At 35.6% G+C, this 27,659-nt stretch overlaps 1 protein-coding gene across 2 annotated transcripts in view; it reads left to right on the top strand.

Moving 5' to 3' along the window:
* Pard3b (par-3 family cell polarity regulator beta) overlaps positions 1-27,659 on the top strand; it is a 990,481-nt gene that overhangs the window by 112,042 nt on the left and 850,780 nt on the right. For both annotated transcript variants that reach the window (XM_070018756.1, XM_070018767.1), the window contains exon 2: positions 6,000-6,101. In XM_070018756.1, coding sequence (XP_069874857.1) covers positions 6,000-6,101 — 102 coding nt within the window. The remainder of the gene's footprint in view (positions 1-5,999; positions 6,102-27,659) is intronic.

Here is a 27,659-nt window from a genome sequence, read left to right as displayed (position 1 = left end):
TGTGGCATCATCTGAACCTGAAATTTTCCTTGTGGAAAGGATTTTTAGCAATAGGTTCAATTCTTTATTATTTTGGCATCAGTTACATTTTATATGTAAAAACAGATATTAAATGTTTTCAAAGATTTTGATAAATTTATATAAATTGAAAACAGTGGTAACTCCTTTGTATAAATACTTAAAAATAATAACTATGTTTTGAAAGAAGAAAAAACCCCAGAACTGCAAACACTTGAGATTCATTCTACTCTATGCATTCAATGCTATCACTGCTTTACACAGTGTTTTAGTTTCTTTGTACAAATTTTTATTTTAGTTGTTAAGTTAAAATGTTTCCTTATTTCCTTGAATTTCTTAATTTCAGATCATTCAGAATTTTGTTTCCTAATATTCAACAATTAAGCATTTTTCTTGGATGTCCTTCTGTAGTTGATTTGACTGTGATCAGAGAGCATATTTTGAAAGATTCTGGAGCTTTGAAGTTCAGTATTTCTTTCATGTACACTTAAAAAGAACATGTTTTCTAATCTCTTTGTGTTATATATGAAAATTGTAGTTTTGTCTCTATAAATATAATATAAATTAATTGGGTTAATTTTGTATTGTTTTAATCATTTTCTTCTTGTTTTTGAGGAGAGTTCTTATAATCTTCATATGTACATGTGTGGAACATGCATGTCCATTTTTGGAATTTCTTTCAGAAAAGTTACTGAGTACCCCTTCTGTTATAAATCAGTGTCCCCTTTTATCTGTAGTAATATTCTCTCCTGGAAATTCCCTTTATTTGCTATTTGTATAGGTATCCATCTAGAGTTTAAAGTACATTTATATATGTACTCATTCACCCTCAATTTATAAGTTGACACTTACAGTTTTGTTACTAATTCATTAAATGTTACTTTCAGTCTAGCATGAAAACCCTTGTACCTATTACAGTTCTCGATTCTTTGGAAGCACAGTTGAATAAATTGGCCTCAACCCATGGTTCTCTGCTTAGTTTTTCTCTTGAAGTTTCTACTCAGTTGCTCTACTTTCAGAAAGTAAACGCATATTTTGAAGCCAATTAGGACTGGCATATAACAACCTGTACCCTCATTACTGCCTTTTCTAGCTTGATTCTTTCCTTTTGCATATCAGTGCCACTGTGCCAGACTTTACTTAGACATTTTTTTTTTCAGAAATGGTGGTTTCTGCAGCCATATGACTGGTTATTTAGGCATCTATTCAGTCTGGCCTGTCTCTAGACATGTATTACCACATTCCCTTACTGCATTTGAGAGCAACTGATTCTCTTCTGGTCCTTAGTAGAGGAGAGGATGACCCCGGAGGATTATACTAAACATAGTGAAGGTTTATTTTGCATGCACATTCTCATAATTTGTCATCCAATTCCCAATGCCTCAAATGCCCTCCCTGTCCTTAGCAGTACAATGTTTTCATGATGGTTCTCAAGCCCCAAGTTCTGTACTTTTAGGAACATTTTGAGGCTATCCTCACTTGCTCTTGACATGTCTGTAGCACCATTTGGACACATTAGGCAAATAATGTGGAACTCTCCCCATTGCATTGTCTTGTGTCCTCCATACTTTGACCTCCTTGTAGCACATCCTTTATAAAGCCATGAAGCCTCCAGACTCAACTAATGAGGTACAGCAACATGACAACCTGCCTACGGAAAGTTTTACTCAATTCCCTGCCTGTAACTGAATTTTCATTTTTGATCTAAAAATATAATTTTGTTACTTAGAAAAATAAGATTTTTGGCTTTGCTGTATATGAAATACCTAACCTTAAGAAGTTAGTTCGCTTACCCATTCCTTAGTTTCCTCATCAGTAAAGTGTATTAATGATTATTTTATGAGGCTGTATGAGGGTAGCTGAGTTAATTATAGATGACACATAGTATCTGTAGTACCTGGGCATTTAGAACTAAGACAAATCAGCTGCCACTTACAATGACTGAAAATAGTGAAATCCCATTTTTTTTGTAGATAGATATCAAATTTGCAAAGGTAAAAACTACAAAAAATTCTGTTTTTCCATTAATGTCTATTCAATAGTTTCTATTTATTGCGTTCCAGTGGGTAAAGTATTCTCAGAAGCTAGGTGCAAGGTTGAGCATTGTATATGCCACCAATAAATACAACTCTTCTTCTATATAGTGTGCTCCTCACTTTGAACCTTGTTACTATTATAAGCTAATTTTTCTCCTCTTTCACCATGGATAATTTGTTTGGAAATCCAGATTTCCTCTCTTCTGATTTTTGGCATAATCCCACAGCATTATAGTACAGACCTTTCAAGTTTGCTCCTTTAGAAAGTATTATAGATAGAAAATAATTGCTCTTTGATTATTTGAATAATATATTTTCAAGGTTTAGGATCAACTATCACATCATGTATTCACAGTGAAGATTTATTTGTTGCTATTAGTAACAGTGCCTCTGTCTACATTCAATTAGCAAAAAATACCCAATGACTGCCTTCTTTTTCTAGTGCATAACTTTTTGTTACAGTCTCTTTTTCCAATTCAACCTTGTAGACCAATTTATTTTAGTTTTAAAATTCCTGTGGTATTTAAATTAACTATGTATCATTTAAAAATAGACAAGATGCTGCTAGAAGTGAAGAAAGCAGAATGTATGTTATTTTTTCAATACATTAGTGAGCCTAAGAGTACAGGCAATAAGATATATTGGATTTCAAAGTACGCATATGTATATGTATAGAGATATTTTGAAAATAACTGAAAAACATACATTTTAAATAAATTTGTGCAATATAAAATTAAACTAAGTGCCATGATCATGATATACATATGGTAAAGACTTACATGAGAATGCATGAACTAATACACATATATGAACATTTTTTCCATATTTGATTAGCTTGATTTCTGATGGCAATAAAGCCAAATAAATGAAATGCAAAATGTTGACTGCAGTGTAATGGCTGAAAATTTTATATGCATAAAAGAGTCAGAGTAAATTTATGGTCTTATGATGCCTGTAGGCTGCTAATATTGAATGTCGAGTCTTAAAGTGATCTATGGCACCCTGGGCAAATACCACGGGGTTAGAATAGAGTTGGTACATACTTGCTTATTGATTTCCCTATCTTGGCTGTATAAAATATTAACCCTGTGAATACTTTCCTATATTTTTGTTCAGAGTTAGATATTTGACCACCATGACACTATTTTTTTAAAGTATAAAAATATAAGCCTTGCTGAGAATAGGGAATTTAAATTGTAGTGTTTATATTAAAATTCTGGCGTCATATGTGCCATTTAAATTTTTTGTCATATGTATGATTCTGAACTTATCAGGCTGATTTTACTTGATTTAGTTTTACACTCTCAAGTCAAATTAGAGAGAAGTATCTTCATTTCCTCTTGGTCTTATTTTCCAGAATGCCATAGAACCCATGAGTATGTGTGTGGGATGAGAATTGAGGGACGTAATGACCTCATCTTCCTACCACTTGTCTTCCATTCTTGTCACTGATCTCGTCCTATTTCCTGCGTTTTAAATTTTAGCTTTCTTCTTTAAAATTAAGATTCTGGCTATGTGCCCATGTGGCTCACACCTGTAATCCCAGCTACTCTGGAGGCTGAGATCTGAGGATCAGGGTTCAAAGCCAGCCTGGGGCAGTCAAGTCTATGAGATTCTGATCTCCAATAAACCACCAGAAAACCAGAAGTCGTGCTGTGGCTCAAGTGGTAGAGTGCTTGCCTTGAGCTGAAAAGCTGAGGGACAGTGCCAAGGCCAAGAGTTCAAGCCCCACTACTGACAAAATAATAATAATAATAATAATAATAATACGATTCTGGTTTTCTTTTCCCTTTTTTTACCTCTAGGCAGGAAGTGAGGTGGACTTTAATTTATACTTCAATTGTTAGGGGTACCTGTTTACCTTTGTTCTAGGTGATAAAATCTGCTTTTTAAAACAGCATAAGTAAATAGACAAGTTTATATTGTTTTCCTTTATGTAAAAATATTAACAAATCAAACATTTTAGAATATATAAACATGTTTTTTATAGATAGGTTGTTTTAAAACATGGTTTGAATAAGCAGATTTCATCAACAGGACTGTAAGTTATCAAAAACAAATTCCATGCAAGTTTATAAAACTTAATTAAATTGTACTTCTTTCGTAAATAATGAGCTATTTTTTTTTTTTTTTACAAAGGAAGCTCAATGCAGAAAGCCCAAGTGGATTTAGTGAAATGCATTGCTTGTAGCATTGACATCTGAAAGGGATTCAAGTCTAAAAATGTGGGGAAGTTCATAATTCTAACTTTTTGTGTACCACAGGATCCTTTCTCTTTGGAGAATTACCTACTGTTTCTTTATAGTTCATAGACCTTCCTGTGGCAAAGATATTTGGTAAAAAGATCTTTGGTATAGAGAGCTGGTATAGAGAGTGGGTGTTATGAAATGTTCTTACCTGATAGTTTGTCATTGCCTGTTTCACCTGTGCCACAGAGTTAAAAATTTTCCAGTAAATCATTAGAGGTTTCACAATTAGACTTGTACTAGAAACAAATGAAATATTATTTTTATGGGATTATTCTTTAGATACACTGTAGAAAACTTAATTTTTAAATATCTAAGCCCTACTTAAGGGGAAATCCTTTAGATTTTTTACATCAAGTTGGATGAGTCAAAAGCTGTGTACATTGGACACATTTCAGTGATTTCTATATAGCTACCTTTAAAAGTTATTATTTAATAGAATTTCTTGCTTTTTATCAGAGGTCAAAGAGAAAATTATATGACAATTATTTCTGTTTGCTTTCAGAAAATTACCAATTGCATTCTATAGTTATGTTAGTATTTAGCCTAAATAGAGATACGTGAGATAAAATTAGAGTTTTATTCTGGAAGAATTTTCATTGTCTTTTCATGAACTTGTATCTAATACTTTATTGATTACCAAGTGCTTTATAGCTTAATAGTCTCAGGCTTTGAGGCCTATTCTGGTAAAATCTTTTCCACTGCTTTCTTCATTCCTTGGTCATACTCTTGTCCCATTGTTACAACTGTTCCCTTTCCAACCTTTTCTGAAATAGGTAGTACGCAATCAATTGAATGAGCAAGGTCATTTCATTTTATCTAACATTAGAATGAACAGTATGAAAAACCTGACAGTTTTTAAAAAGCTGTAAATTCCTTAAATCACTGATCTAATTAAGAGACTCCCTTTGGAACACAAAGTTACCTACTTGCTGCAGTGACACAGGCAATGGAAACAAACCAAGGCTGGAGCTCTTTGCTCTGCCTATCATTTCAAATCCTGGAGTTGAGGATGCACACTGATCATGGAGACTTAAAGAGCTAAAGGGATTTGTGGCCTCCTCTGTTGCAGATATATATTCTGCAGTGATAGCTATTGGAATCACTGATTTCTGCCTATAAGGACTTTTATCCTGCAATTGGGACTTCAATCCCCAGCTCAAGAAAGCACCCTTAAGATCATTCATCTACAATCTTCTTAGCATTACCTAAGTTGGAAGTTACTTAAAAAAAAAACAAAACTTGGGCTGGGAAGGTGGCTCAGTGGTAGAGCGCTTGCCTTGCATGCCTGAGGCCCTGGGTTCGATTCCTCAGCACCACATAAGCTAAAAAGAAAAAAGCCGGAAGTGGTGCTGTGGCTCAAGTGATAGAGCGCTAGCCTTGAGCTGAAGAACTGAGGGACAGCGCCCAGGCCCAGAGTTCAGGCCCCACGACCGGACCCAAAAACAAAAACTTGTTCTTTAAGGTTGTGATACAATTCAATTTAGCAATACAGTTTATCTCCCAGGAAAATTGATGAGCTTTGTATACTTTGATTAAGTAAAACAAGGTAAAAATACCAAATATGTAAATGTAATTTAAAGGGTTGGAAGTTTTATTAATACCAGAGCACATTTTAATTAGTCAAATGATTTCTCTTCAAATGTCTTAGTTTTTAAAGCAAAAGATAGAATCATGAAACGTATTTGTCCTACCACAGGATCCTAGTTACTGGGTGAAGATTCATCACTTGGAATATACAGATGGAGGGATCCTGGATCCAGATGACATCTTGGCAGATGTTGTTGAAGACAAAGATAAGGTAGATGACTCTATAAATGTTCCTCTTTGTTTGCTTCTATACACCTGCATGTTTCCAAGAGATTCAAATTCTTAACAAACTCATGTGTCAATTATTATTAAAAGATACCATCTGTTCCAGTTTCACCTTGACAGCCCATAAATCAAAGTTCTTCATCAGATGTTTGGGAAAAGTTTATCGAGGTTTTGGAACCTGCTTGTGGTAGCCTAATTAGCAGATGCTTCATTCCCACGAGTTGTTAATATATCTCAATGAGTTAGTGTTAACCTCTGAGGCAGTTAAGGGTTTTATTGTTGCTGCTGATTTTGTAGTTTTTTCCTTCCCCAGCTAAATAGTTAACTTAAAGCTTGAGGTTTGAACCTACTGAATACAATAGAAAAGAAGGTCTCATGAAGAAGTACAATGACAATTTTTCTTAAAGTAGCTGGCAACATCCTATCTTGAGGTGGATGCCAAGTAGGTACCAGGTGCTGGTGGCTCACACCTTTAATCCTAGCTGCTAAAATGACTGAGATTTGAGGATTGAAGTTTGAAGCCAGCCTGGGCAGGAAAATTCATGAGACTCTTATCTCCAAGTAATCACCCAAAAAGTATAGAAGCCAATTGTGGCTCAAGTGGTAGAATGCACGAAAGCTCAGAGACAGGCCCCAGAACCTACATATAAGCTCCAGGACACACACATAAACACTAAATAAATGAGCTGAATAAGCACTGTAAAAGCACTAGATAAATAAACCTTGAATGCTTTTCAGTGCTAACATAAAAAGGAGACACTAACTCGAGTATTTAAAAATGTTTGACTATGTTTTGCCATATACCCGGTATAATCCCATAAACTATTGTTTAGATGGTATTTTTCTTCAGATATAAGTGGAGAAAGATGTAAAAATGAATTACATGGTGGTAATACCCTGGATTATTGCTAGTGAAACATATCATTTACCATAAACTCTGAGTTGGGTTCTTTTTTTCAGTGGGTAATACAGCCTGCAAAATTGAGCTAATTCTAAAGTTGTAGGGTTGTTGTTGTTTTTGTTGTTTTACTGTACATCCTTAGAACTGTTTGAAGTTGGCTAACATATTGGTATACATGCTTGTCTGCATTTTTTATATTCTTGAGTTGTGTGTGTGTGTCTACATATGTATTTATGTGTCAAGTTGGACTAAATTATAAATAACTTGCTGAATTTAGATAAAATTTGTACTTTTACTTTTTTCCATAAGACCTGTTCAAATTTACCTTAAACTTGACAGGCATTCTATATATTTGTGTTTCATACTTTCTGTTGGAACTCAAATTTGGTTTGATTTATATGATGATTAGCCATGTCATGAAGGATTATCTCCCTAAATAGATATCGGCTCCTAGAGGACAGGTATCAGAAAGTTTTTTTCTATCTTTTGTGTACAGTGTGTTAAGAGTATCTGGTATAGTGTCTTACAAACACTTGATTCTTAAGGAACTTACTAAAGTAATGGGTAAGAAAGAAAACCTTACTTTCTACAGTTAATGAATACTTCCTTTTAATGTAGTTATTTTCAAGTGAAAATAGCTTACAAGATTTTCCATCAGGATGCTAGGGCAAATCTTTTCCTTTTTTTTCTATTTAACTTTCTGCTTATTCCCTATGACCTCCTCCGTCCTTTAAAATTTTCTTTTTTTTTAAGGAAAGAATATATTTGAATCACAAGAAAAACAAAAAGGTATTACATAGGGAAAAAATAATGTAACAATTTCATGTTGAGTACCTAGTAAGAGCATGCGCTTAACATCTACAACAAAAAAAGGTAACATTGGGACTAATATATATATATATATATATATATATATATATATATATAATATATTTGACAAGTGTGTATTAAAGACATCTCTAATATAAAACATTTAAAATGTGGAGAATACTTTTTTCAAGATACTAATGTCAATGAATTAAAAAGCTGGAAAGTGGCAAATTTAGGAAAGACCAAAAGAAAAAGACTTACTTGAGACTTTTCTAAAACTTCATTACAAAACAGATGATTCCATGAATGGTCCCAAGGGAAATAATTTGTCCAACAGAACTTTTCCTCTCTAGCATTCTTTTCACAATTTTGAGAATGCATTGTTTTCTTTTTAAACAAAATTGATTTGGGGGCTACAAAAACAGCTTGATTAGAGGTAATCTCTCTTTGAATGGAACTCTGTCACCATTATTAATAAAGGTGACAAAGTGACATAATCACTTAAAATCTCAAAAGAGGATTCCTATACCTTGGGTATAGCTCTAACAATCCTAGTCCTTTAATGCTTCTTCCTGAAGCCTAAGTGGTATTGCTTTGTAGAGTCCATAAGAATTCACCCATTAGATGTTGCCAGAGAAAATGACTCCCTATTTTTCTTCCTTAAAAAAATAAATGAGGGGCTGGGAAGGTGGCTTAGTGGTAGAGTGCTTGCCTTGAATGCATGAGGTCCTGAGAAATCGAACTCAGCACCACATAAGCAGAAAAAGCTGGAATGGCACTGTGACTCAAGTGGTAGAGAGCTAGCCTTGAGCTAAAGAGCTGAGGGACAGTTCCCAGGTCCCACAGCTGACAAAAAAAAAAAAAGAATAAGAAGACAATACTAGACTCTGTATTGAAAATGAACCATACATCTTGTTGGTGGGGAAAAAACTGGGCACATGAATGACATTACCTGAACAAAATGTACTCATTACCTGACTTATGTAACTGTAACCCCTCTGTACATTACCTCTATACTAACAATAAAAAAGAAATAAGAAGACCATGCATTTTTTAGACTTTGGTTTTACAATCTTAATATTTCTACATAATCCCCAGGTCCAATTTGGAAACTAGGCTCTGCTAAACTTCATTATACCTTACATTTTTATCAATCCAGATTAACCAGGAATTTTAAAAGATGCCTTGTGTTTATCTGGTATCATAACAAACTTACCCAAGATTATCTGAGGCAGAATGGAGCTTATATTAACAACTCCTTTATTTGCACATTGACTATCTAATTTAGGTAATTAATATTAATGTGAGTAGAACAGAGGTACATAGGCATGGGAGAGCCTGGATGGGTGCACATAATCACTGTATAAAGGTGAAATACATCCACTCCAGGGCAAGCTCGTTGCAGTGGAGAGGTGGCATAGGAGCTGTGGATAGTCTAATAGCAAAGGACAAGGCAGAAAAGACAACAACTGAGAAAGCAGTGTATGCTTAAGCCATTTGGTGTATGGAAAAGCCATCCAGTGTAGTTCAGGAAGGACTAAAGCTAGAGGTTAAGTGATATTTGATGTAAAATCAGAGAAGGATCAAACAGAGATTAAGCAGTTTTCTAAAGAGATGACTTTTAAAACCTTTGACCTGAAGAAGTTCATCTTTGGTCTTACCAAATGCTGTCTTTTTTGAGGGAGCTATTATTTTGCTTTTAACTTGTTTTCCTGTTAAGAGTCCCTTCAAGGGGAGCTGTTTTTTTTCCATCTAACATTGCTACTCTCTATTTTGTCAAAATAATATTTCAGAAGCTTGGAAAGTTTGCATTTTATGGTAACTAGTGTTTATTTAAAATACTTTTTAAAAACTTAATTATTTAGTCATGACAGTTATTCTGAAGATCCTCCTGTTTTATCCATCAGACTCCTGATTCAAGAATATTGGGATTAGTTTAAGAGGGATAGCATTACATTGATGTTTATTTCTGCTTGCCAAAGGTAACCAACTTAGTTTGCCTACTAATCACACCTCAGCATTTTATTGAGCACTAGCAGTACTCAGAATGTTTTTGGTACTAAGGTATTTTATTTTTATGTTAGAGCAATCCTTCAGGCAAGAGGTATTATCACATCTATTTTAATTTCTAGAATAGCTGCAGAAACTGTAAATAACTTATAAGATCACACAGGAAGCAAATGATAGAACCAGACTCTGGAACCTTAAAGTGAAACTAATGCACTGTTACTTTTTTCCTTTATGAAATACCAAATAGTGTGTTAGGTGTTTTTACCAATAATTTCTAGTTGGTAAATCAATTCATCATAAAAAAGCATAGATACCACTATTACTAAAAAAATGAGGTAATAGAGTCAATGAGGGAATATAACAAAATCCAGAATTAGTATGTCATAGACATTGAATTCACTTCAATGCTCTGCTTGCATCTTATCATTATAAGGTCCTATCAGTTGTTTTTCTTGCATCTCCTTTATCCAGCACTCAGATGACTCGGGTCAAATGCAGTTTAATTCCAGTTGGACTTTATAGATAATATTTGGAGTCTATCATATGTAGTTGCAAAGGAAAATAAATTTTGTATTGCAATAGTATGGATTGTAGTATATGGGTGAATTATAAACTGTGGTGCCTATAAAAGGCAGAATAATTCCTCCTGTTCACCTGTATTGTAACATATGGTAGAGTGTAACAAAGACTCAGCCAACCAATAATGGCTTTGAATATGGAAGAAAGTACCACCAGCCAAAGAATGCATGCCTTGTTAGCTGTTATTATTTTTCTTTATTTTGGTGGTACTAATGTTTGAACTCAGGATCATATACTTTCCAAGAAAATGATTTACCACTGAGCCATGCCTTTAGCCATTTTTTGCACTGGTTATTTTTGAAATAAGGCCTTATATCTGCTTTGGCATGTACAGGAACCATGATCCTCCTGTTTTGTTTTTGTGTGTGTGTTACTTGTTGGTGTTGTTTTTTGTTTTTACTTCTCAGCTGTAATAACAAGCACACACCCAGCTTCTTTCATTGAGATGAAGTTTCATGGATTTTTCTACTCAGGCTGGCCTGGAATTGTGATCTTCCCATGTATGTGGAATGACAGGCAAGAGCTACCAATATTTGGCCATTTTAACAGTTTTTACTTACCTTATTATTATTTTTTGAAGTTAGTGTAGCTTATATGTAGTTTGGTTAAAGGTAAGTTTATAGGACTGTACTTGATTACTTTAACAAAACAGTTATATTAATTTATTATTATTGGAGAAAGGAAAGGGAAATTTGATAATATCTAAAATAAGAGTATTTGGATCAGAACATACTATCTAGTAACCTAAGTCTCATCGGAGACCTAATATAATTTTAAGGTAGACTAGTTTGCACAAGGAATGAACTAGTTACCTAAAACCAGGCACTCGTTCATCTTGAAAGTTTTCTGAGCACATTCTGTTGCCCTCTAGTGGACGCCACTGTTACCTAGAAATCAGCTCATAGGAAATATTTCCTGAAATGGAACAATTTGGCCCTACTTCATTAAAAATTTTTTTTCAGTATATTTTTAATATAACTCATAGAATCAGACATGGATAGTAAAACAAAAATTTACACGATATAGTTTCAGAAGTTCCTAAGAAAGAATAAAAGAAATTCTTTGTCATCATAAAACCTTGTTTTTGGGTGATTCACTATTGTGATGGTTTATAATGTTTTCAGTGTTTTGCTGGGGAAGGCAGTTGCTAAATTGGGCTTTAAACAATCCTGAATTCAGTTCTGAGCCTTCCTTTGCCGGTAATGCTTCAAGCTTAGTTTAAAGCATACATATGTATTTTTGAAATAAAATACACACACATACATACATACATACATAAATACATATATATTATTTTCTTCTTAGAGTTTTGCTCTGGTCTGAAAGTATAGAAGTACATGCTGTATACATGAAAGTACATTGAGGGGTTTGAATGGAGGTTCAGAAGGAATCTAGAAAGCAAAAGATTCCCCTTAGCCAAGAAAATCTATCTCCAAAACTTTCAAGAGTACTTTCTGCCTATAGAATTATGAAATTATAGAATAATGGAGCTGAAAGATACTACAGGAAATATGTGGCCTAACCTCAACATCTTCCAAAAAAGAAGAACTAGCCAAACCAGAAAGAGTTTATAGGACTCCAATTCCCTTCCTAAGTCCATTTCTGTGTTTCCTCCCTGAGATTCTGGTAATATCTCATTAAATCAAAACTACTGTTTCCTGTTGGCTTCCTACATTGGAATCCTGATGCAGTTATTTTTCTTTTCTTTTATGTTCTTTTTTGTTTTTGCTTTTTTTGTCAACAAATGTACCTACTCCTTATCCTTAAGACTTGAATTTGTAATTATTAAAAATTAGTTTTACTTACTAAAGCCAGTTCGTTTTTTATCTCTGTCCTATTTCTTGTGAATTTTGCTCCTCTTTGAACTTACATAGCTACCAACTTTAAATTAATAAAATCTGAAGTAATTGTGACTGATATGGAATTGTCTTCTTAGGTTTATTATTTGTCATACTGAGGTTTGAACTCAGATCCTCACACTACCAGTTGAGTTTTTCTCCAGCCAATTTAGTCTTCTCCTTATGTTCCAGCTGTTCTGCACCATGAGTATTAACACACTGGCCAAGATTCTGGACAGGAAAAGTCAATTCATTTCTTGGCTCTTTTACCTGCATGCTTTCAGCAACTTAACTCCTTTGAGCCTTAGTGTCCTCATGGGTAATTGAGCTAAATAATGGTAATTTTCCAACTTAGTACATGTTCAAATATTCAGGAGAATGAATAATAAGTCATCAATAAGCATTAGGTGTTATTATAATTAACACATTGTATTGTTGTAATAGAGATTGCATTTATTCCAAAAGTGTTGCTTAAATCATCATATTCCTTTCAGGGTATTGGGTTGGCTGTTTGTATCCACAGATGCACCATCTGTAAATTCAACTAACAATGAATTAAAAACATTCAGAAAAACCTTTCCAGAAATCCCCCTAAAAGCAAGAACTGAGCTATGGCAGACATTTGCACAGAATCCACACAAATGGTGTAGGCATGCCCTGTTACAGACTCTCATCTTCCAGATTTTCTATAACACTTACTTGACCTCTGTGAGCCCTATGTCAATGACAGTTGAATCTGTAGTTTAGCCTATGCTTCTTTTCCTTTCCTTTGTTACTATTCCATAAACACTAACACCTACTTGCATAACATATTCAGTCATATAAGGGAGCTACCCACAATTTTGAAGTATATGGAGGTTATATATAGGTTATATGCAAATTCTTGCATAAAAGGGACTTGATATCTGAATAGAATCCTGAAGCCAATGCCTTGCAAATGTCCTAACTGTGAACTGTGTCCTTGTCTTTGTCCCAGTTTCCCGTTTAGCTAGGATTCAGTTTATGTTGCACTATAAGAATTTTAGCTTTGTAAGAATCTTAGTTTTGTCCACTAAGACATTAGAAATGGTTGAACTCAGGCTAGTCCTTTCTGAACTAATATACATAATTGTAAAGCTAATGAAAGAAAGAATAAATGAATGCATGTTTTGAAGACTGATGGTACTCAACTACTCTGACCTCCAGTTTTCTCACTGTTAAAATGATAATGATAAGTAATGTTCCGCAAATTATCATTGAAAATTTGGCAATTTATATGTGAAAATACAATGAAAATTACACAGCAGTGTTGATACATGAAATATGTATTTATTTTTCTACTTCAATTCTTCAAAATCTAAGCCAAATTGTATTGTTCCCACATAGGTCTTCCATGTAGTCTTCAAGTAATCCTCTGTGCTCTGCACATTTAGAGAGGTGATTAAGGGGTATGTGGGATCTCTGCTTGTTAGTATCACAAATATTTATTACTTTCTTGAAATTCTGAAATTCTTCTGGGTAAGTTTTTAAGTTTTTAAGCCTTAGTGTTCTCTCCCTAAACTTGTCTTATATTTTTATTTAGACCTGGGAAGGTCTTGTAAAATACTTTTTTTGTGTTTTTTAGCACCTGAACTTTGTACTTGTACTTTAGTGTTTAATAAATATCTTTGATTTTAGTCATTGATAGAAGTGAAACTAGAATTGAAGATCTCTAATTGTCCTCCTTTTTCTTCCACTAAACTATGCTGTGTCTTTTAAATATTTCATAAGGAAGCAGTTTGTGAGCATGTTCCAACCCCAGAGGAACACTTCGGAATCAATACCTTTGTGACCTTACTGTGGCAAAGACAAATGGTGCTGGGAGATAGTAACTTAAACTAAAGTAATCTTGATGATGACCATGTCGAATATGTTCTCCCTGGTGCCTTCTATGATTGAGCTTGTTGGCAACCACTGTGTGTGTGTGTGTGTGTGTGTGTGTGTGTGTGTGTGTGTATGTGTATGTGTATTTGTGTGTTTGTAGCAATGAGAAACAGAATCTGCACAGATGTGTGTGTGTATGTGTGTGTGTGTATGTATGTGTGTGTGTGTGTGTGTGTGTTTATGTATGGGAATGTATATTTTCTCTGAGTGTGGTGGCTTGTTGTTCATGGCTGTGACACTCAAGTGTCATCAGAGACCAGAAAGAAAACACATGATCAAATTGACATTGCAATTGATTTAGCTAAACACGTAAGTAAAATAAAGAATGTACAGAGAACACTTCAGTGATAGGCATAAAGTTTTAAGTTTGAAGTAGAAATAAATAACAAAATTCACTATCATAATAATGCTGTATTTAGTGCTAAAATGTAATTCAGAAAAGAAATCAAACACATTCATTTTTTTAGCAATGTCTTTAGGCATCTATTATAGTCTATATATTTTCTCACCCACATTTGAATAGGCATGTCTATTCCCAGTATTATGGAGCAGTTCTTCCTTTCTTCTTTAAATATATGTTTTTATTTATTTATGTATTTATGTATTATATATTTGTGTATGTATTATATGTTTTATGTAACTTATGAATTATAATTTCACTGATAGTTGAAAATATATCAGATAGAATGCTATACAACTTATAAAATATCCTCTTAAAAGTCCAAATGTCGAAAGTACTAATTAGTGACCTCATCACTAATCATCTGGGTATTGATTTAATCAGATTTCACTCTAATAATACCTAGCTGAAATCAGCTTCACCAAAGCAAGATTGCAGTGTTATCTGGCACAAGACTGGCCATCGCTAGTCTGAATCCTCTTGTTGTGTCTCTCAACCTCACTTTTCTCATTTGTAGAATTAGCTGTGCCTACTCCATCTACCACATTGAATTAGGAAGGGGTTCAAATGAAGTGAAGTATACAGTAACTCTTGGAACTTTAATGTTAACACATATATCACATGTGTTACTACCTTTACAGCAGCAATCCTGAGATATGCAAGCAAACATTTCCAAGTCATCCCAGAGGGCCTTCCAATGCGGTAGCAGAGTCACACAGTGAAATGTGTGAAAACTTTGGGAGCTCCACAACATTCACTCTCATACTAGTGGCCCAAAAGGATCCACTGTTCTTTCTTCTTGCCATGCAGAGAATTATTCAGAAAAGAGGGAGTAATGAAGATATGAAGAGGCAAATCACAGAAAGGAGGGTAATAGATTGTTTGTAGAAATTGAGTGTGGGTGGGAAGAATTTTGACAGTGCTTTCAAATAGGAAGGCTTCAAGGAGGAAGGCTCCAACTATAGAGGCAGTTGCCCAGAGCATCCCAGGATTCTGGAACCTTTAGAAAAGCTATGTTTATGCTTACTACCTACTTTGTTACCAGAAAATTTTATGAATTGAGAAATGATGCTTCTTCAAAGAAGTATAAGAGATAAGAGAACTCAAGAAATATGGCAGAAAGCTATGAGGAGAAAACCATCCAAATGCCTAAGATACTCTGATAAAAGGAGGTGTGTATGTTTGCGGGGAGATAGTCCAGAAGGCCAATAACAAGGATGCCATTCCACACTCGCAGAAGCTTAAGCAAGCAAACTGACCAGTTTCTTGATAGCTTTGCAAAGAGATCACCACAAGCTCTTGAACAATTTCATGAGAGTAGCCATGATTTCAGACTTAGCATTTTACTATGCAAGCTCTTCTATTTTCAGAAGCTTAGACACTCCTTATTTTATTAATTAGTTGCATTGTGAATCTAATAGACACTTTGGACTGCTCTTAACTGGTGTTTTTTTTTAAGTTCTGTGTGGTACTTGTTCCAAATTTCTCTTATGCACCTTATATTTTTAGGTACATACTTAATAAATAAGAATGATCAGTTTCCTTAGGCCTAGGCTTTTATTTTATTTATTTATTTTTGGTTAGTGTATTAACCTTGTGTGCTGGAGTTTGAACCTCATGCCTCACATATGTTAGGCAGATACTTTACTGTTTGAGTTATGCCCCAACCCTTTTGTTTATTTTTTATTCTTGGCAAAGCTAGAGTTCGAACAAAGGCACTCTACCACCAAGCTATATCTCTTACACTTTCATGCTGCAGTTATTTATTTTTAATTAATTAGTTGTATGAAGTGTTTTTAATTCTGTCTGTTGGATATAATGAAGGTTGATCAATGTCACCCCTTCATCTTTCCCCCTCCCATCCCACAAGCTATACACTAAAATTTTGCCTTGATGTGCATTGAATATAATGACTGAATTTTCACCCTTTCTGCATCCATTTGTTTTTGTTCTGTATATAATTTTTTTTATTGTGAAAATACTGTACAGAGGAGTTACAATTACATGGGCAAGATAATGAGTGCATTTCTTATCAAGCATTGTAGCCTCCTCCTTTGTTTCCCCTTCCAATGCCTCTCCCCCCCCCCGCCACCTGCACCACAGTTGTAAAGTTTGTTTTCGACCTAACAACTTGTACTTCTCATTGTTGCAATGGGTCCACCTGTATCCCTATTTAAATGATTTCTTTTTCCCCTTCCCCTCCACAAATTATACTGACGGCAGAAAAGGTCAGATATGGTGATGTTAGGGAAATGAACCCTAAGATATGTATTCAAATGTTTTTTTCTTTCATGCAATTGTTTCTAACACATTTATAAGATGATTTCTTTGTTGCTTTGTATGTCCCTCCCCCACAGTTTAACCCCTGATTTCACTGTATCTGCATCCATTTGTGTTCTCCTTATTCTCTTCTCCAAGAAAATGTTTCAGTTTCCTAGTATTCATTTTGTTAAATGGTACATCAGTTGTTATGAGGACATACACCATTGGACTCCTTCCCTAGTTATAACAACCTGTAGTCAATTTGTTTGTTTGTGTGTGTGTGTGTGTGTGTGTGTGTGTGTGTGTGTGTGTGTGTGTGTGTATGTGTGGTGTATGACCTTGCATATGTTATCATGTATGTTTCCTTTTTCTTTTTAGTTGTGGGACTTGAACTCAGGGCCTGGGCACTGTCCCCGAGATTCTTTGTACTCAAGGCTAGCATTATACCACATGAACCATAGCTCTGCTTTCAGTTTTTTGAGTGGTTAAATTTAGATAAGAGTCTCTATGAGTCTCATAGAGACTCTTCATCACTAATGATGAAGTGGCTAGCCTTGAACTCATGATTCTCCTGCTTCCCAAGTAGGTTGGATAAAAGGCATGCCTTATTACAACCATCATGGTCTTTTAAAGTGTTACTTTTAAAGTCCTGTAAATATATAATTTCCTGTTCAAGAAGAGAGTATGCCCCCCATCATGTGAACACAGCATCATTAATAGAATCATGCAGGATTACTGAATTTAATATTTACTGTTTTAACTTTAAGTTCTTGCTTCAGCTTTCTTTCTTTTGATGTTATGAATCAGTTTTGAAAGATCAAGTGACATTTCCATAGCAATAAAGAAGAAAGCCTCTCAGTGCAGACTTTAATCAGAGGAATAAAATAGTATAGAAGTATGTTTAGATACAGGCTTTTAAAAAATTTCAGCCTTAAACATGTACAGTTTAAACACATTTAGATAATATTCATCTGTACAGAGTAGAGAGATTGCAAAATAGCAACATATGAGATGACTCCACTAGCTTAACAACCTGAAATATGCACAATGTAGAAGAGTTGCATCTTCTTACTTGATGATAGGATTAGAACCTGATTTTCTAGACTAATAGCTTAGTGGGGCTGCTAGTTGCTCAAATACACCCTGTTTGGGGCTGGGAAGGTGGCTCAATGGTGGAGTGCTTGCCTCACATGCATGAGTCCCTGGGTTCGATTCCTCAGCACCACATAAGCAGAAAAAAGCCAGAAGTGGTGCTGTGGCTCAAGTGGTAGGGCACTAGCCTTGAGCTGAAGAGCTGTGGGACAGCATCCAGGCCCAGAGTTCAGCCCCCATGACTGACAAAAAAAAAATCCAAACAAAACAAAACTAACAAAAAGACCCTGTTTGATGGTATGGAGAAATATTCTAAATAGATCAACTTTCTAATGGAAATTTTTCTCCACTCTTGCTTGACTTATTTAAAACTGATAAAAAAAATGTAATGTTGAGACTGAAAAACCTGGAAACATACTTGGGAAGAGACGGTTCAGAGAGAACCTACTATGTTTTCTCACATATTTGGACGATAATAGAAAAGAAGAGATGAATTCAGAAATGGGGGTCAATGAATTTTCAAGGAAGTGCATTTCATTTCAATATAATGAAGTCTATATTGCTTTGTAAAGCATGAACTCTTAGTCATAGTAGTATACAAGCATGAATTGAGTGAATGCTTGCCAGAAATTCCTTGTAGAGTTTTGAGATTCAATTATAGAACTCCATAGGCCCACCATCATCCTGGGAAACACATAGTACAATCTAGAAATACGGGGTTACCCTATATAGGTGGTTGTAGTGCAGTGTTATTTGCTTACTTAGCATCAATCCTCCTCCTTTCTCCTTCTTACTTTGTTTAGTTGTCTGGGCCCATATGGTTTACCATATGACTCTCCACCTTTGGTCCTTCATCAGTGTTCCAGTTCCCTGTGGCCACTTTGGAAATGCTCAGATACTCAAGTGACTTGATCCACGAGTGGTTTGCTGACACTTTCAGGGAATGAGCATATTTTCCTTTTTGCATTTTTGTACTGGTTTCTTCTGATTCTTCATAGCTAGTATAGTGTCTAGTGAGAGGTAGGCACATTATAACCAAAGCCAGAGAAAGGGATTCTCCGAGACATAGTGTGGAGTGAGGCAACTCTTATCATCAATCTTGACTTGGAACCTGCAGTTATCTGGCGTTTGGGGGGATGGATGAGACAAAAAGAATGAAGTAAATTGCAGATTCAGCATCCTGGTGAGTAGAAAAGATGCTATGGTTGGTGTCGCAATACAAAAAGCAACAAAGAATAATATGCATAAGACAGTGATAGAAAAATGATAAAATAGTATTGACATTTCCTTAGGGAAACCTAGTGTCAAAGGCATAAACACTCTTGACTATTTAGATGTTACTTTCCAAAATGGAAACTTCTATTTAAGGCAGTTAAGTATTTAACAACAATGACTGAATATAATGGATGAAATATTTTATACTTAACCGAGACTTCAAACTGAAATGAATCTTGTACTCATTTATAATGCATCAAAATATGTAATGCAACTTATGGCTGGCAAGTTAATTTTAAACTTTAGTAACTGCTATGTACACGCACGGGCACGCGCGCGCGCACACACACACACACACACACACACACAGAATTTGTCAAGATGTCCTGTTCTAAGAAAATTTAAATGAATACTTGTATATGTCTTACCCCCTTCATATTTATCATGGATAGCCAAATAACAGTAGAATATTTAAATTTTAAAGCACCATTCTTCAAATCGCACCATTCCTCAAATCTCGTCTGTTTGTTTGAAATAAGAAACTGAAAATGAATAAGATTTATTAAACATGTAGAGAAGCTTGTTTCCTGATAACTTTAATTCAACATATCAATGTTTCTAATACTAACCAGTTTCTTGTGAAATAGAAAGTTGTTTCAAATATTCATTTATATTGTCTGATGGCCTAAGGTCACTGAAAAAAAATGGCTATCGGGATTTATAAATTATATTTATAAGTAAAATGGTAAGTGTAGTACTTGCACAGTAAAAATAATTATGGCCAAAATACTCTGAGCCTGATTTTGACAGTAATTTTCTTTGTATGAAGTAAATAACACATAGATTTAAAAAATTGTTAGCATCCCTGTATAAGGAGAGAAACACAGAACCAGATTGAATTTTTGACACACAATCACTTATTATGACAGTTAGTTGATTAATACTTCAGCCAAATCATTGTTTTAAAATATCGCCTTTCACTATCCATTAGGTCTGGATCTGCAAGCATAAATGAAGTCTGGCATCTGCTCTGTATACTTCAGCACTGACTTTGAGGAAGTGCCAGTATCTTGGTTATAATGTTTAAAGTATAGACTGAATAAGAATTTATCTGGGGCAGAACAATTGTTATACATGGCTTTCTTGTTTGGATCTGTATTCAGAAAGTGTTAAAATACTTTCTCAAAATAAAAAGTAGTAGTGCAGGATTTAAAAAAAAACAAGTCACCATTTAGCATTTTTCTTATATTTAAAAGTTATTTGAGGGCTGGGAAGGTGGCTCAGTGGTAGAGCGCTTGCCTTGCATGCCTGAGGCCCTGGGTTCGATTCCTCAGCACTATATAAGCAAAAAGAAAAAAAAAGCCGGAAGTGGCGCTGTGGCTCAAGTGGTAGAGCACTAGCCTTGAGCTGAAGAGCTGAGGGACAGCGCCCAGGCCCAGAGTTCAGGCCCCACGACCGGACCCAAAAAAAAAAAAAAGTTATTTGAAACCATTGGTCTACTAAAAAATTGATGCCTATCAAATTACAAATATTAAAAATACAATGAAATATAAAGGTGCAAAGCTGAATCATGTGTTGTTATATCTACCAGAAGTGGTTATTATTGAAAGTTTGGTAATAGTCAAGTATGGTTAATCATGCCTATTAGCCAGTTAGGAAGTAGAGGAGATTGTGCTATGTGGCCAGCCTGGGCCACAAGTTAGATCACTCATCTTCTCCAATAAAGCTCTGTGTAGTGTTACATCCTGTTTCCACAGCTATGAGGAAGATATAAAATGGAGGAATGTGGACCAAATAGGTCCAGGCAAAAATGTGAGAACCAAATAAAAAATACCTAAAGCAAAACCTATGACCTAGCAATCCCACTTTGGAGCATTTACCCAAATGATCACAAACAAGACCACACTAAAGCTACCAGCACAACTATATTTATTGCACCATTATTTACCATAGCTACGATATGGAACCAAACCAGATGCCCTTCAGTAGATGAATGGATCAAGAAAATGTGGTATATTCACATAATGGATTTCTATGCTGCCATCAGAAAGAATGACATTGCCCCATTTGTTAGGAAATGGAAAGACTTGGAAAAAAATTATATTAAGTGAAGCAAGCCAGGCCCAAAGAAACCTAGGTCCCGTGGTTTCCCTTATTTGCAATAACTAGTATATGTCTGAGTCAAGCAGAAAAGGTCAGATAAGTTGATGTTAGGCGAAATGAACCCTAAAATATGTATTCAAATGTATTTTTTTCTTTCATGCAATTGTTTCTAACACGTTTATAAGATTATTTCTTTGTTGCTTTGTATGTCCCTCCCCCACAGTATAACCCCTGTTTTCACTGTATTTGATGTTGGTATAATTTGTGGAGGGGAAAGGAAATACCAAATCGTTTAAATAGGGATACAGGTGGACCCATTGCAACAATGAGATGTGCAAGTCGTTATGTTGAAAAACAAACTTTACAACTTTGGTGCGGGGGTGGGGGTGGGGAGGCGGGGGTGGGAGGTGGGGGGGTAGGGGGGAGGATTGGGTAGGGGGAGTGGGGGTGGGGGATGGGAAGGGATGGGAAGGGGAAACAAAGAAGAAGGCAACAATGCTTGATAAGAAGGATTCAGGTGGACCTGTTGTAACAAGGAGAATTACAAAATGTCATGTCAAAGCAAGCTTTACAATGTCGGTGTGGGGGGGGAGGGGGGTATGATTGGGTGGGGGGGAGGGGGGAGGCTGGGAAGGGAGGTGAAGGGTAAACAAAGGAGGAGGCTGCAATGCTTGGTAAGAAATGTATGCATTATCCTGCCAATGTAATTGTAACCCCTCTGTACAGTATGTTCTCAAATAAAATAAAATAAAATTAAAAAAAAAAGAAATGTACTCGTTATCTTGCTCATGTAATTGTAACCCCTCTGTACAGTATTTTCACAACAAAAAAAAAGAGAGAGAAAGAGAGGGGAAAAAAAGAATGAAAAAAACAAGCAAGAGCTGAAACCTCGAGGTCAAGTCCTATTGCTGGCCCAAAGAAAAAAGAAACAAATTTGTTGACTTACACAACCCAGCCCCTTCCCAACTCTGCTGAGAACTGGTATTCACTTGGGAGTGGACAAGAGGACAGTTAAGTCCCTTTTAAAGCAAAGACAGAGCAATTAAATTTTTTTATTCATGTGGGGAAAAAAAAGGGCAGAGGTGTTGCTCAAAAGGCCAGTGGCTAACATCTGTAATCCTAGGTACATAATAAGTTGAAATTGGGAGAATTGTGGTGCCAGGCCAATCCTGGATAAAAAAGAAAAAGTTCATGAAGAACATTGTATCAACAGAAGATGTAGGCATAGTTACGCATATTTCTCCCCACCAATAGGAAGATCAGAGTCCAGTCCCATTCACTCAGTCAAAAAATTGAGACTATTGGGCACTGCTGGCTCACGCCTGTAATCCTACTTAGGAGGCTGAGATCTGGATCACCGTTCAAAGCCAGGGGAAGGTATGTGAGACTCTTATATCCAATAAACTACTCAGAAAACTAGAAGTGGTGCTGTGGCTTAAGTGGTAGAGCACTTGCCTTGAGCTGAAGAGCTGAGGGACAACGCCCATGCCCAGAGTTCAAGCCCTACCACCACCAAAAGAACAAAAACAACAACAACAACAATTGAGACTATCTTAAAAATAAACAGAGCAAAAGGGTTGAAACAGCTAAATGCCATCCTAGCAAGTGCAAATTTCTTAATTCAAAGCTCAGTACTGCTTTGAATAAACAACAAACAAATATAGACTGCTTGTTTATTAAGTATGAGGTCCTGAGTTTAAACACAGTATTGTCAAAAAACTTCGCCTATAGCTTTAGTATGGTCTTATTTGTGATCATTTGGGTAAATGCCCAAAAGTGAGATTGCTGGGTCATAAGCGAGCTCTATGTGGAATCTTTTGAGGAACCTCCATACTGCTTTCCAAAGTGGTTTAACAATGCAGTAGGGTTTCCTTCTGGCCACATCCCCTTCAGCATCTGTTGTTGTTAGAGTTCTTGGTTATAGCCATTCTAACTGGGGTGAGGTTGTATCTCAGTGTTGTTTTATTTTGCATAACTGTGTTTATTGCATAACTGTGTTTATTGCAGCATTATTTACCATAGCTAAGATATGGAACCAACCCAGATGCCCTCAGTAGATGAATGGATCAAGAAAATGTGGTATATATACACAATGGAATTCTATGCCTCCATCAGAAAGAATGACATTGCCCCATTTGTTAGGAAAAGGAAAGACTTGGAAAAAATTATATTAGGAGTAATCCAGGCCCAAAGAAACATAGGTTCCATGGTTTCCTTTATTTGCAATAACTAGTATATGTCTGAGACAAGCAGAAACGGTCAGATAAGTTGATGTTAGGCAAAATGAACCCCAAGATAAGAACTCAAATGGGTTTCTTTCTTGCTATTGTTTCTAACATATTTATAAGGTTATTTTTTTGTTGCGTGTATGTCCCTCTCCCACAGTATAACCCCTGATTTCTCTGTATTTGATGTTGGTATAATTTGTGGAGGAGAAAGGAAATACTAAATTGTTTAAATAGGGATACAGGTGGACCCATTGTAACAATGAAATGTACAAGATGCTGTGTCAAAAAATGAACTTTAAACTTTTGTGGGTGGGGGGCAGGCTGGTATGGGGAAACAAAGGAGGAGACAACAATGCTTGATAAGAATGTGCTCATTACCTTGCTCATGCTCCTCTATATGGTGCTTTCACAATAAAAAAAACTTATCAATTAAAAAAATAAAAATAAAACAAGAAAAAAATTGGCCTATAATTTTTAATGTAATGCATATGATCAAAGTAACACACTTTTCTTTGCCTCAACATCAGGGTTTTGGGGATTTTTGGTTGTTGTTGTTGTTGTTGTTTCTCTGGGTCTTGAACTCAGGGCCTATCCTTGAACCTCCTTGTGGTCAAGGCTAGTGTGCTACCTCTTGAGCCAAAGCGCCACTTCCAGCTTTTTCTGAGTAGTTTACTGAAGATAAGAATCTCATGAACTTTCATGCCTGGCTATCTTCCAAGCTCAATTCTCAGATCTCAGTCTCCTGAGTAAGATTACCGGCATGAGCTACTGGTGCCAGGTTTGCTCACATTGTTCTCACTCTGTGTATTTGTTTGCAAAATGCTTTTTGTAATGTCTCCCTTATGTTTTATCACTTTATTTTTTATCATTCTTCCTTTCTTTCCATTTGAAAATTTTGTTATCTTTTGGATCAATAATTACTACAATTAATATTTAAGAGCAAGATATATTTTTAGCATAAAGACTTGGGGTATTTTAGGAAAATGCCTGAGCACTCTGAGTACAGCATAAATTACTATTGGGAATACTTTGTGACTGCCCAATATTTCTAATCTTTGCTCTGGTGTTTAGAAGAGAAATTTCTCTTTAGTTCATAGGGTATCATTAGTGAATTATAAGATATATGTTGTTTGCTTTGGAAAATATTTTTATCTTAATGAATGTACACAAAACAGAGGCAAAATCTTAACATTCTATTTTAGTTTGACTATGTTCATTTAATCTTTTTTACTTTTTTGTATTTTATGAAAGCCATAGAATGTCATTTTTGTCAATTGAAAAGTGATGTACTTGTGGAATGCCTTCTATCAAGGAAGTATTATTTTGAAACAAAGTTTGTTATTGTGGAACTAAGAAATAGTAACTAGAATGCTAATATGATTGTGTTACTTATTACTAGTTTATTACTGGGCACACACCAAAAGTATTTGTCCTTGCATTGAGTATTTGAGATTGCTCAGTGAGATGAACTATCATCCCCACTTTTACAGATGAGGAAGTGAAGGCCTCCTATGGTTATCACCGAGTCTCGGAAATCCAAGTCAAGGGACTGGGAAGGTGGCTCAGTGGTAGAGCACTTGCCTTGCATGCCAGAGGCCCTGGGTTCGATTCCTCAGCACCACATAAGCAAAAAGAAAAAAGCTGGAAGTGGTGCTGTGGCTCAAGTGGTAGAGTGCTAGCCTTGAGCTGAAGAGCTGAGGGACAGCGCCCAGGCCCAGAGTTCAGGCCCCACAACTGGACCCCCCCCCCAAAAAAAAAGAAATCCAAGTCAAACCACTTGGTTTCCAAAGCCAGACTTCTTAACCACTCTGTTTTCACACAGAATTTCTTTTGCCACCCTTGTGGTATTTTTTGGAACCTCTCACCAAGTGTCTCTACTTTGTTTCATAGTCAAAGAGTTTGCGAAGTGAATCAGTGTCATTCTGTAGTATATGAAAAATAAATTGGTGCCTGTAGCTAAAGAGATGGGAGGGGGGATTTTGGGCTGAGAGTCAGTGAAAGTGACAACTAATTTATTTCTGCTGCTTTATGCTCTTGAAAAATTTTTTTTAGAAAGACTGAATTTCTTTACTTTTATGAATGTTTTAATTTTTAGAGTTGATATGCATTATTCAAGATTATAAAATGATTTGAATTTCAGGAGCAGACAGATTTTCTGATGAGGATTTCAAGCTGTGTAATTAGGAAACTCATATAGGTTAAAAGTTCAGAACTCGTTAGCTTAATTATTTAAAAATAACCAATTTATGAGCATAGCATTCATGTTCAAGGGGTATAGTTACACTATCACCTGTGAAGATGCTCCTACAATCTGCCTCATGACCACCACATATTGAAAATGCTCATACTGCACCAACACAGATTATCCCTTGTGACTGCACAATTTATAAATCACATCCATATTCTATGGTAACAAATTGTTTCCCCTTCCCATCCCTTCCCATACTCCCTGCCTCCCCCATCTGATCCTTCCCCAACCCCCACCAAAGTTGTTAAGTTCCTTTTGTGACATAAGGACTTGTACATCTTATTGTTGCAATGGGTCCACCTGTATCCCTAGTTAAATGATTTGTTTTTTTTTCCGGGAAGGGGAAACAACGAAGAGGCAACAATGCTTGATAAGAAATGTGCTCATTACCTTGCCCATGTAATTGTAACCCCTCTGTACGGTATTCTCACACACACACAAAAAGACATTTTGACAGAAAAAAAAAAGAAAAACTTTACAACTTTGGCGTGGGGGGGGGCAGGTGGGGGAAAGGAGGGGAGAGATGAGAAGGGATGGTAAGGGGAAACAAAGGAGGAGGCAACAATGCCTGATAAGAAATGTACTCATTACCTTACACATGTAATTGTGACCCCTCTGTATGGTATTTTCACAAAGAAAAAAAAAGAAATCAGGTGAGGGATAGTGGGATTCAAATATAAATTTATCAACCAAAACAAATTGGCTGCCATCATGTAAGCACATTTCTAATAATTTCTGTAACAGTTTTCTTGGCTCCATAAACATTCAAGGACATTAATGAGTGCCAACTATCAAAAAGGTTCATTGGAACCTGTTGCATAGTGCCAGAGCATCAATTTAGGAAATAAATTATAAACTATCTTCAGATTAAACACAGATATCTCAGAATAAGATGTAAGGAAATTAATGTACAGTCATGAGCAAGGTGCTCATAAAAAACTTCTTATTTTTGTGGTAATGTACACAAAATTTTCCATCTTAGCCATCTTATTTTTAAGTATATAGTTTTGTATCATTGAGTACATTGCTATTGTTTGGCAAAGTTCACCACTACTTGTTTGCAGGACTTTTTTTTTTAACCATAAAAACATTCTTTGTTTCCTTTTCCTTTTTTCCACCCTCCCTCCCTCCCTCCTTCTTTCCTTCCTTTCTCCCTTTTTCCCTTCCTTTCTTCCTTCCTACTTTTCTTCTTTTCTTCCTTTTTTCTCTTTCTCTCTCATTCTTTCTTTCATCATTCCTTCCTTTCTCTCTCATTCTTTCCCTCTCTCCTTCCCTCTCTCCTTTCTTCCCTTCCTCTTTTCTTTCCTTTTTTCCTTCTTTTGTACTTATGTTGAGTTTAGAACTTAGGACCTTCCACTTTCCCTTTGTTTTTTTTTACTCAAGAATGGTATTCTACAACTTGAGGCATACCTTCAATTCTGGCTTTTTGGTGGTTAAGCAAAAATTAGAGTTTCACAGATTTTTCTGCCCTTGCAGATTATCAACTGTGATCCTTAGATCTCAGCTTCCTGAATAGCTAGGATTACAGGCTTAAGCCAGCAGTGTCCAGCTAAGATATTCCTTATTTTGAATTACATTCTATATATATCATCAAGGATATGTTTGAATTGATAAAGATGCTTTGAACCTTTAAAAGGTTTGGGTTTTCAATATATGTAGATGTGAACTTTGAAATTTTAGCTGTTATTACTTGAGATAAAACACATGAAATCTACAGTGCAGCTGAATTCTTTGCCCAGATTTTGAGATGTTGTCAGAGTCAGGTGTGTTTTCTTTGAAATGCAAGCATTTTGAGAGAATAACTTATTCAAATAAAAATAATGTTTAATCCTGAAGTGATTAAAGACACAATGGTCAGCAAACAGTTAAAGATGGAATGTGAAATACACAGTGTTTATGGGATATTTGACTGGCATGAAGATTTTAATGCACATTATCTTGCTTTGCTAATCAAGG

This window comes from Dipodomys merriami, unplaced genomic scaffold (genome assembly GCF_024711535.1).
Source record: "Dipodomys merriami isolate MVZ:Mamm:240054 unplaced genomic scaffold, mDipMer1.0.p SCAF_1, whole genome shotgun sequence".
In the NCBI taxonomy this organism is placed as follows: Eukaryota; Metazoa; Chordata; class Mammalia; order Rodentia; family Heteromyidae; genus Dipodomys; species Dipodomys merriami.
The sequence above is the reverse complement of the archived record's forward strand: the minus strand, read 5'-3'. Positions and strand labels throughout refer to the sequence as shown.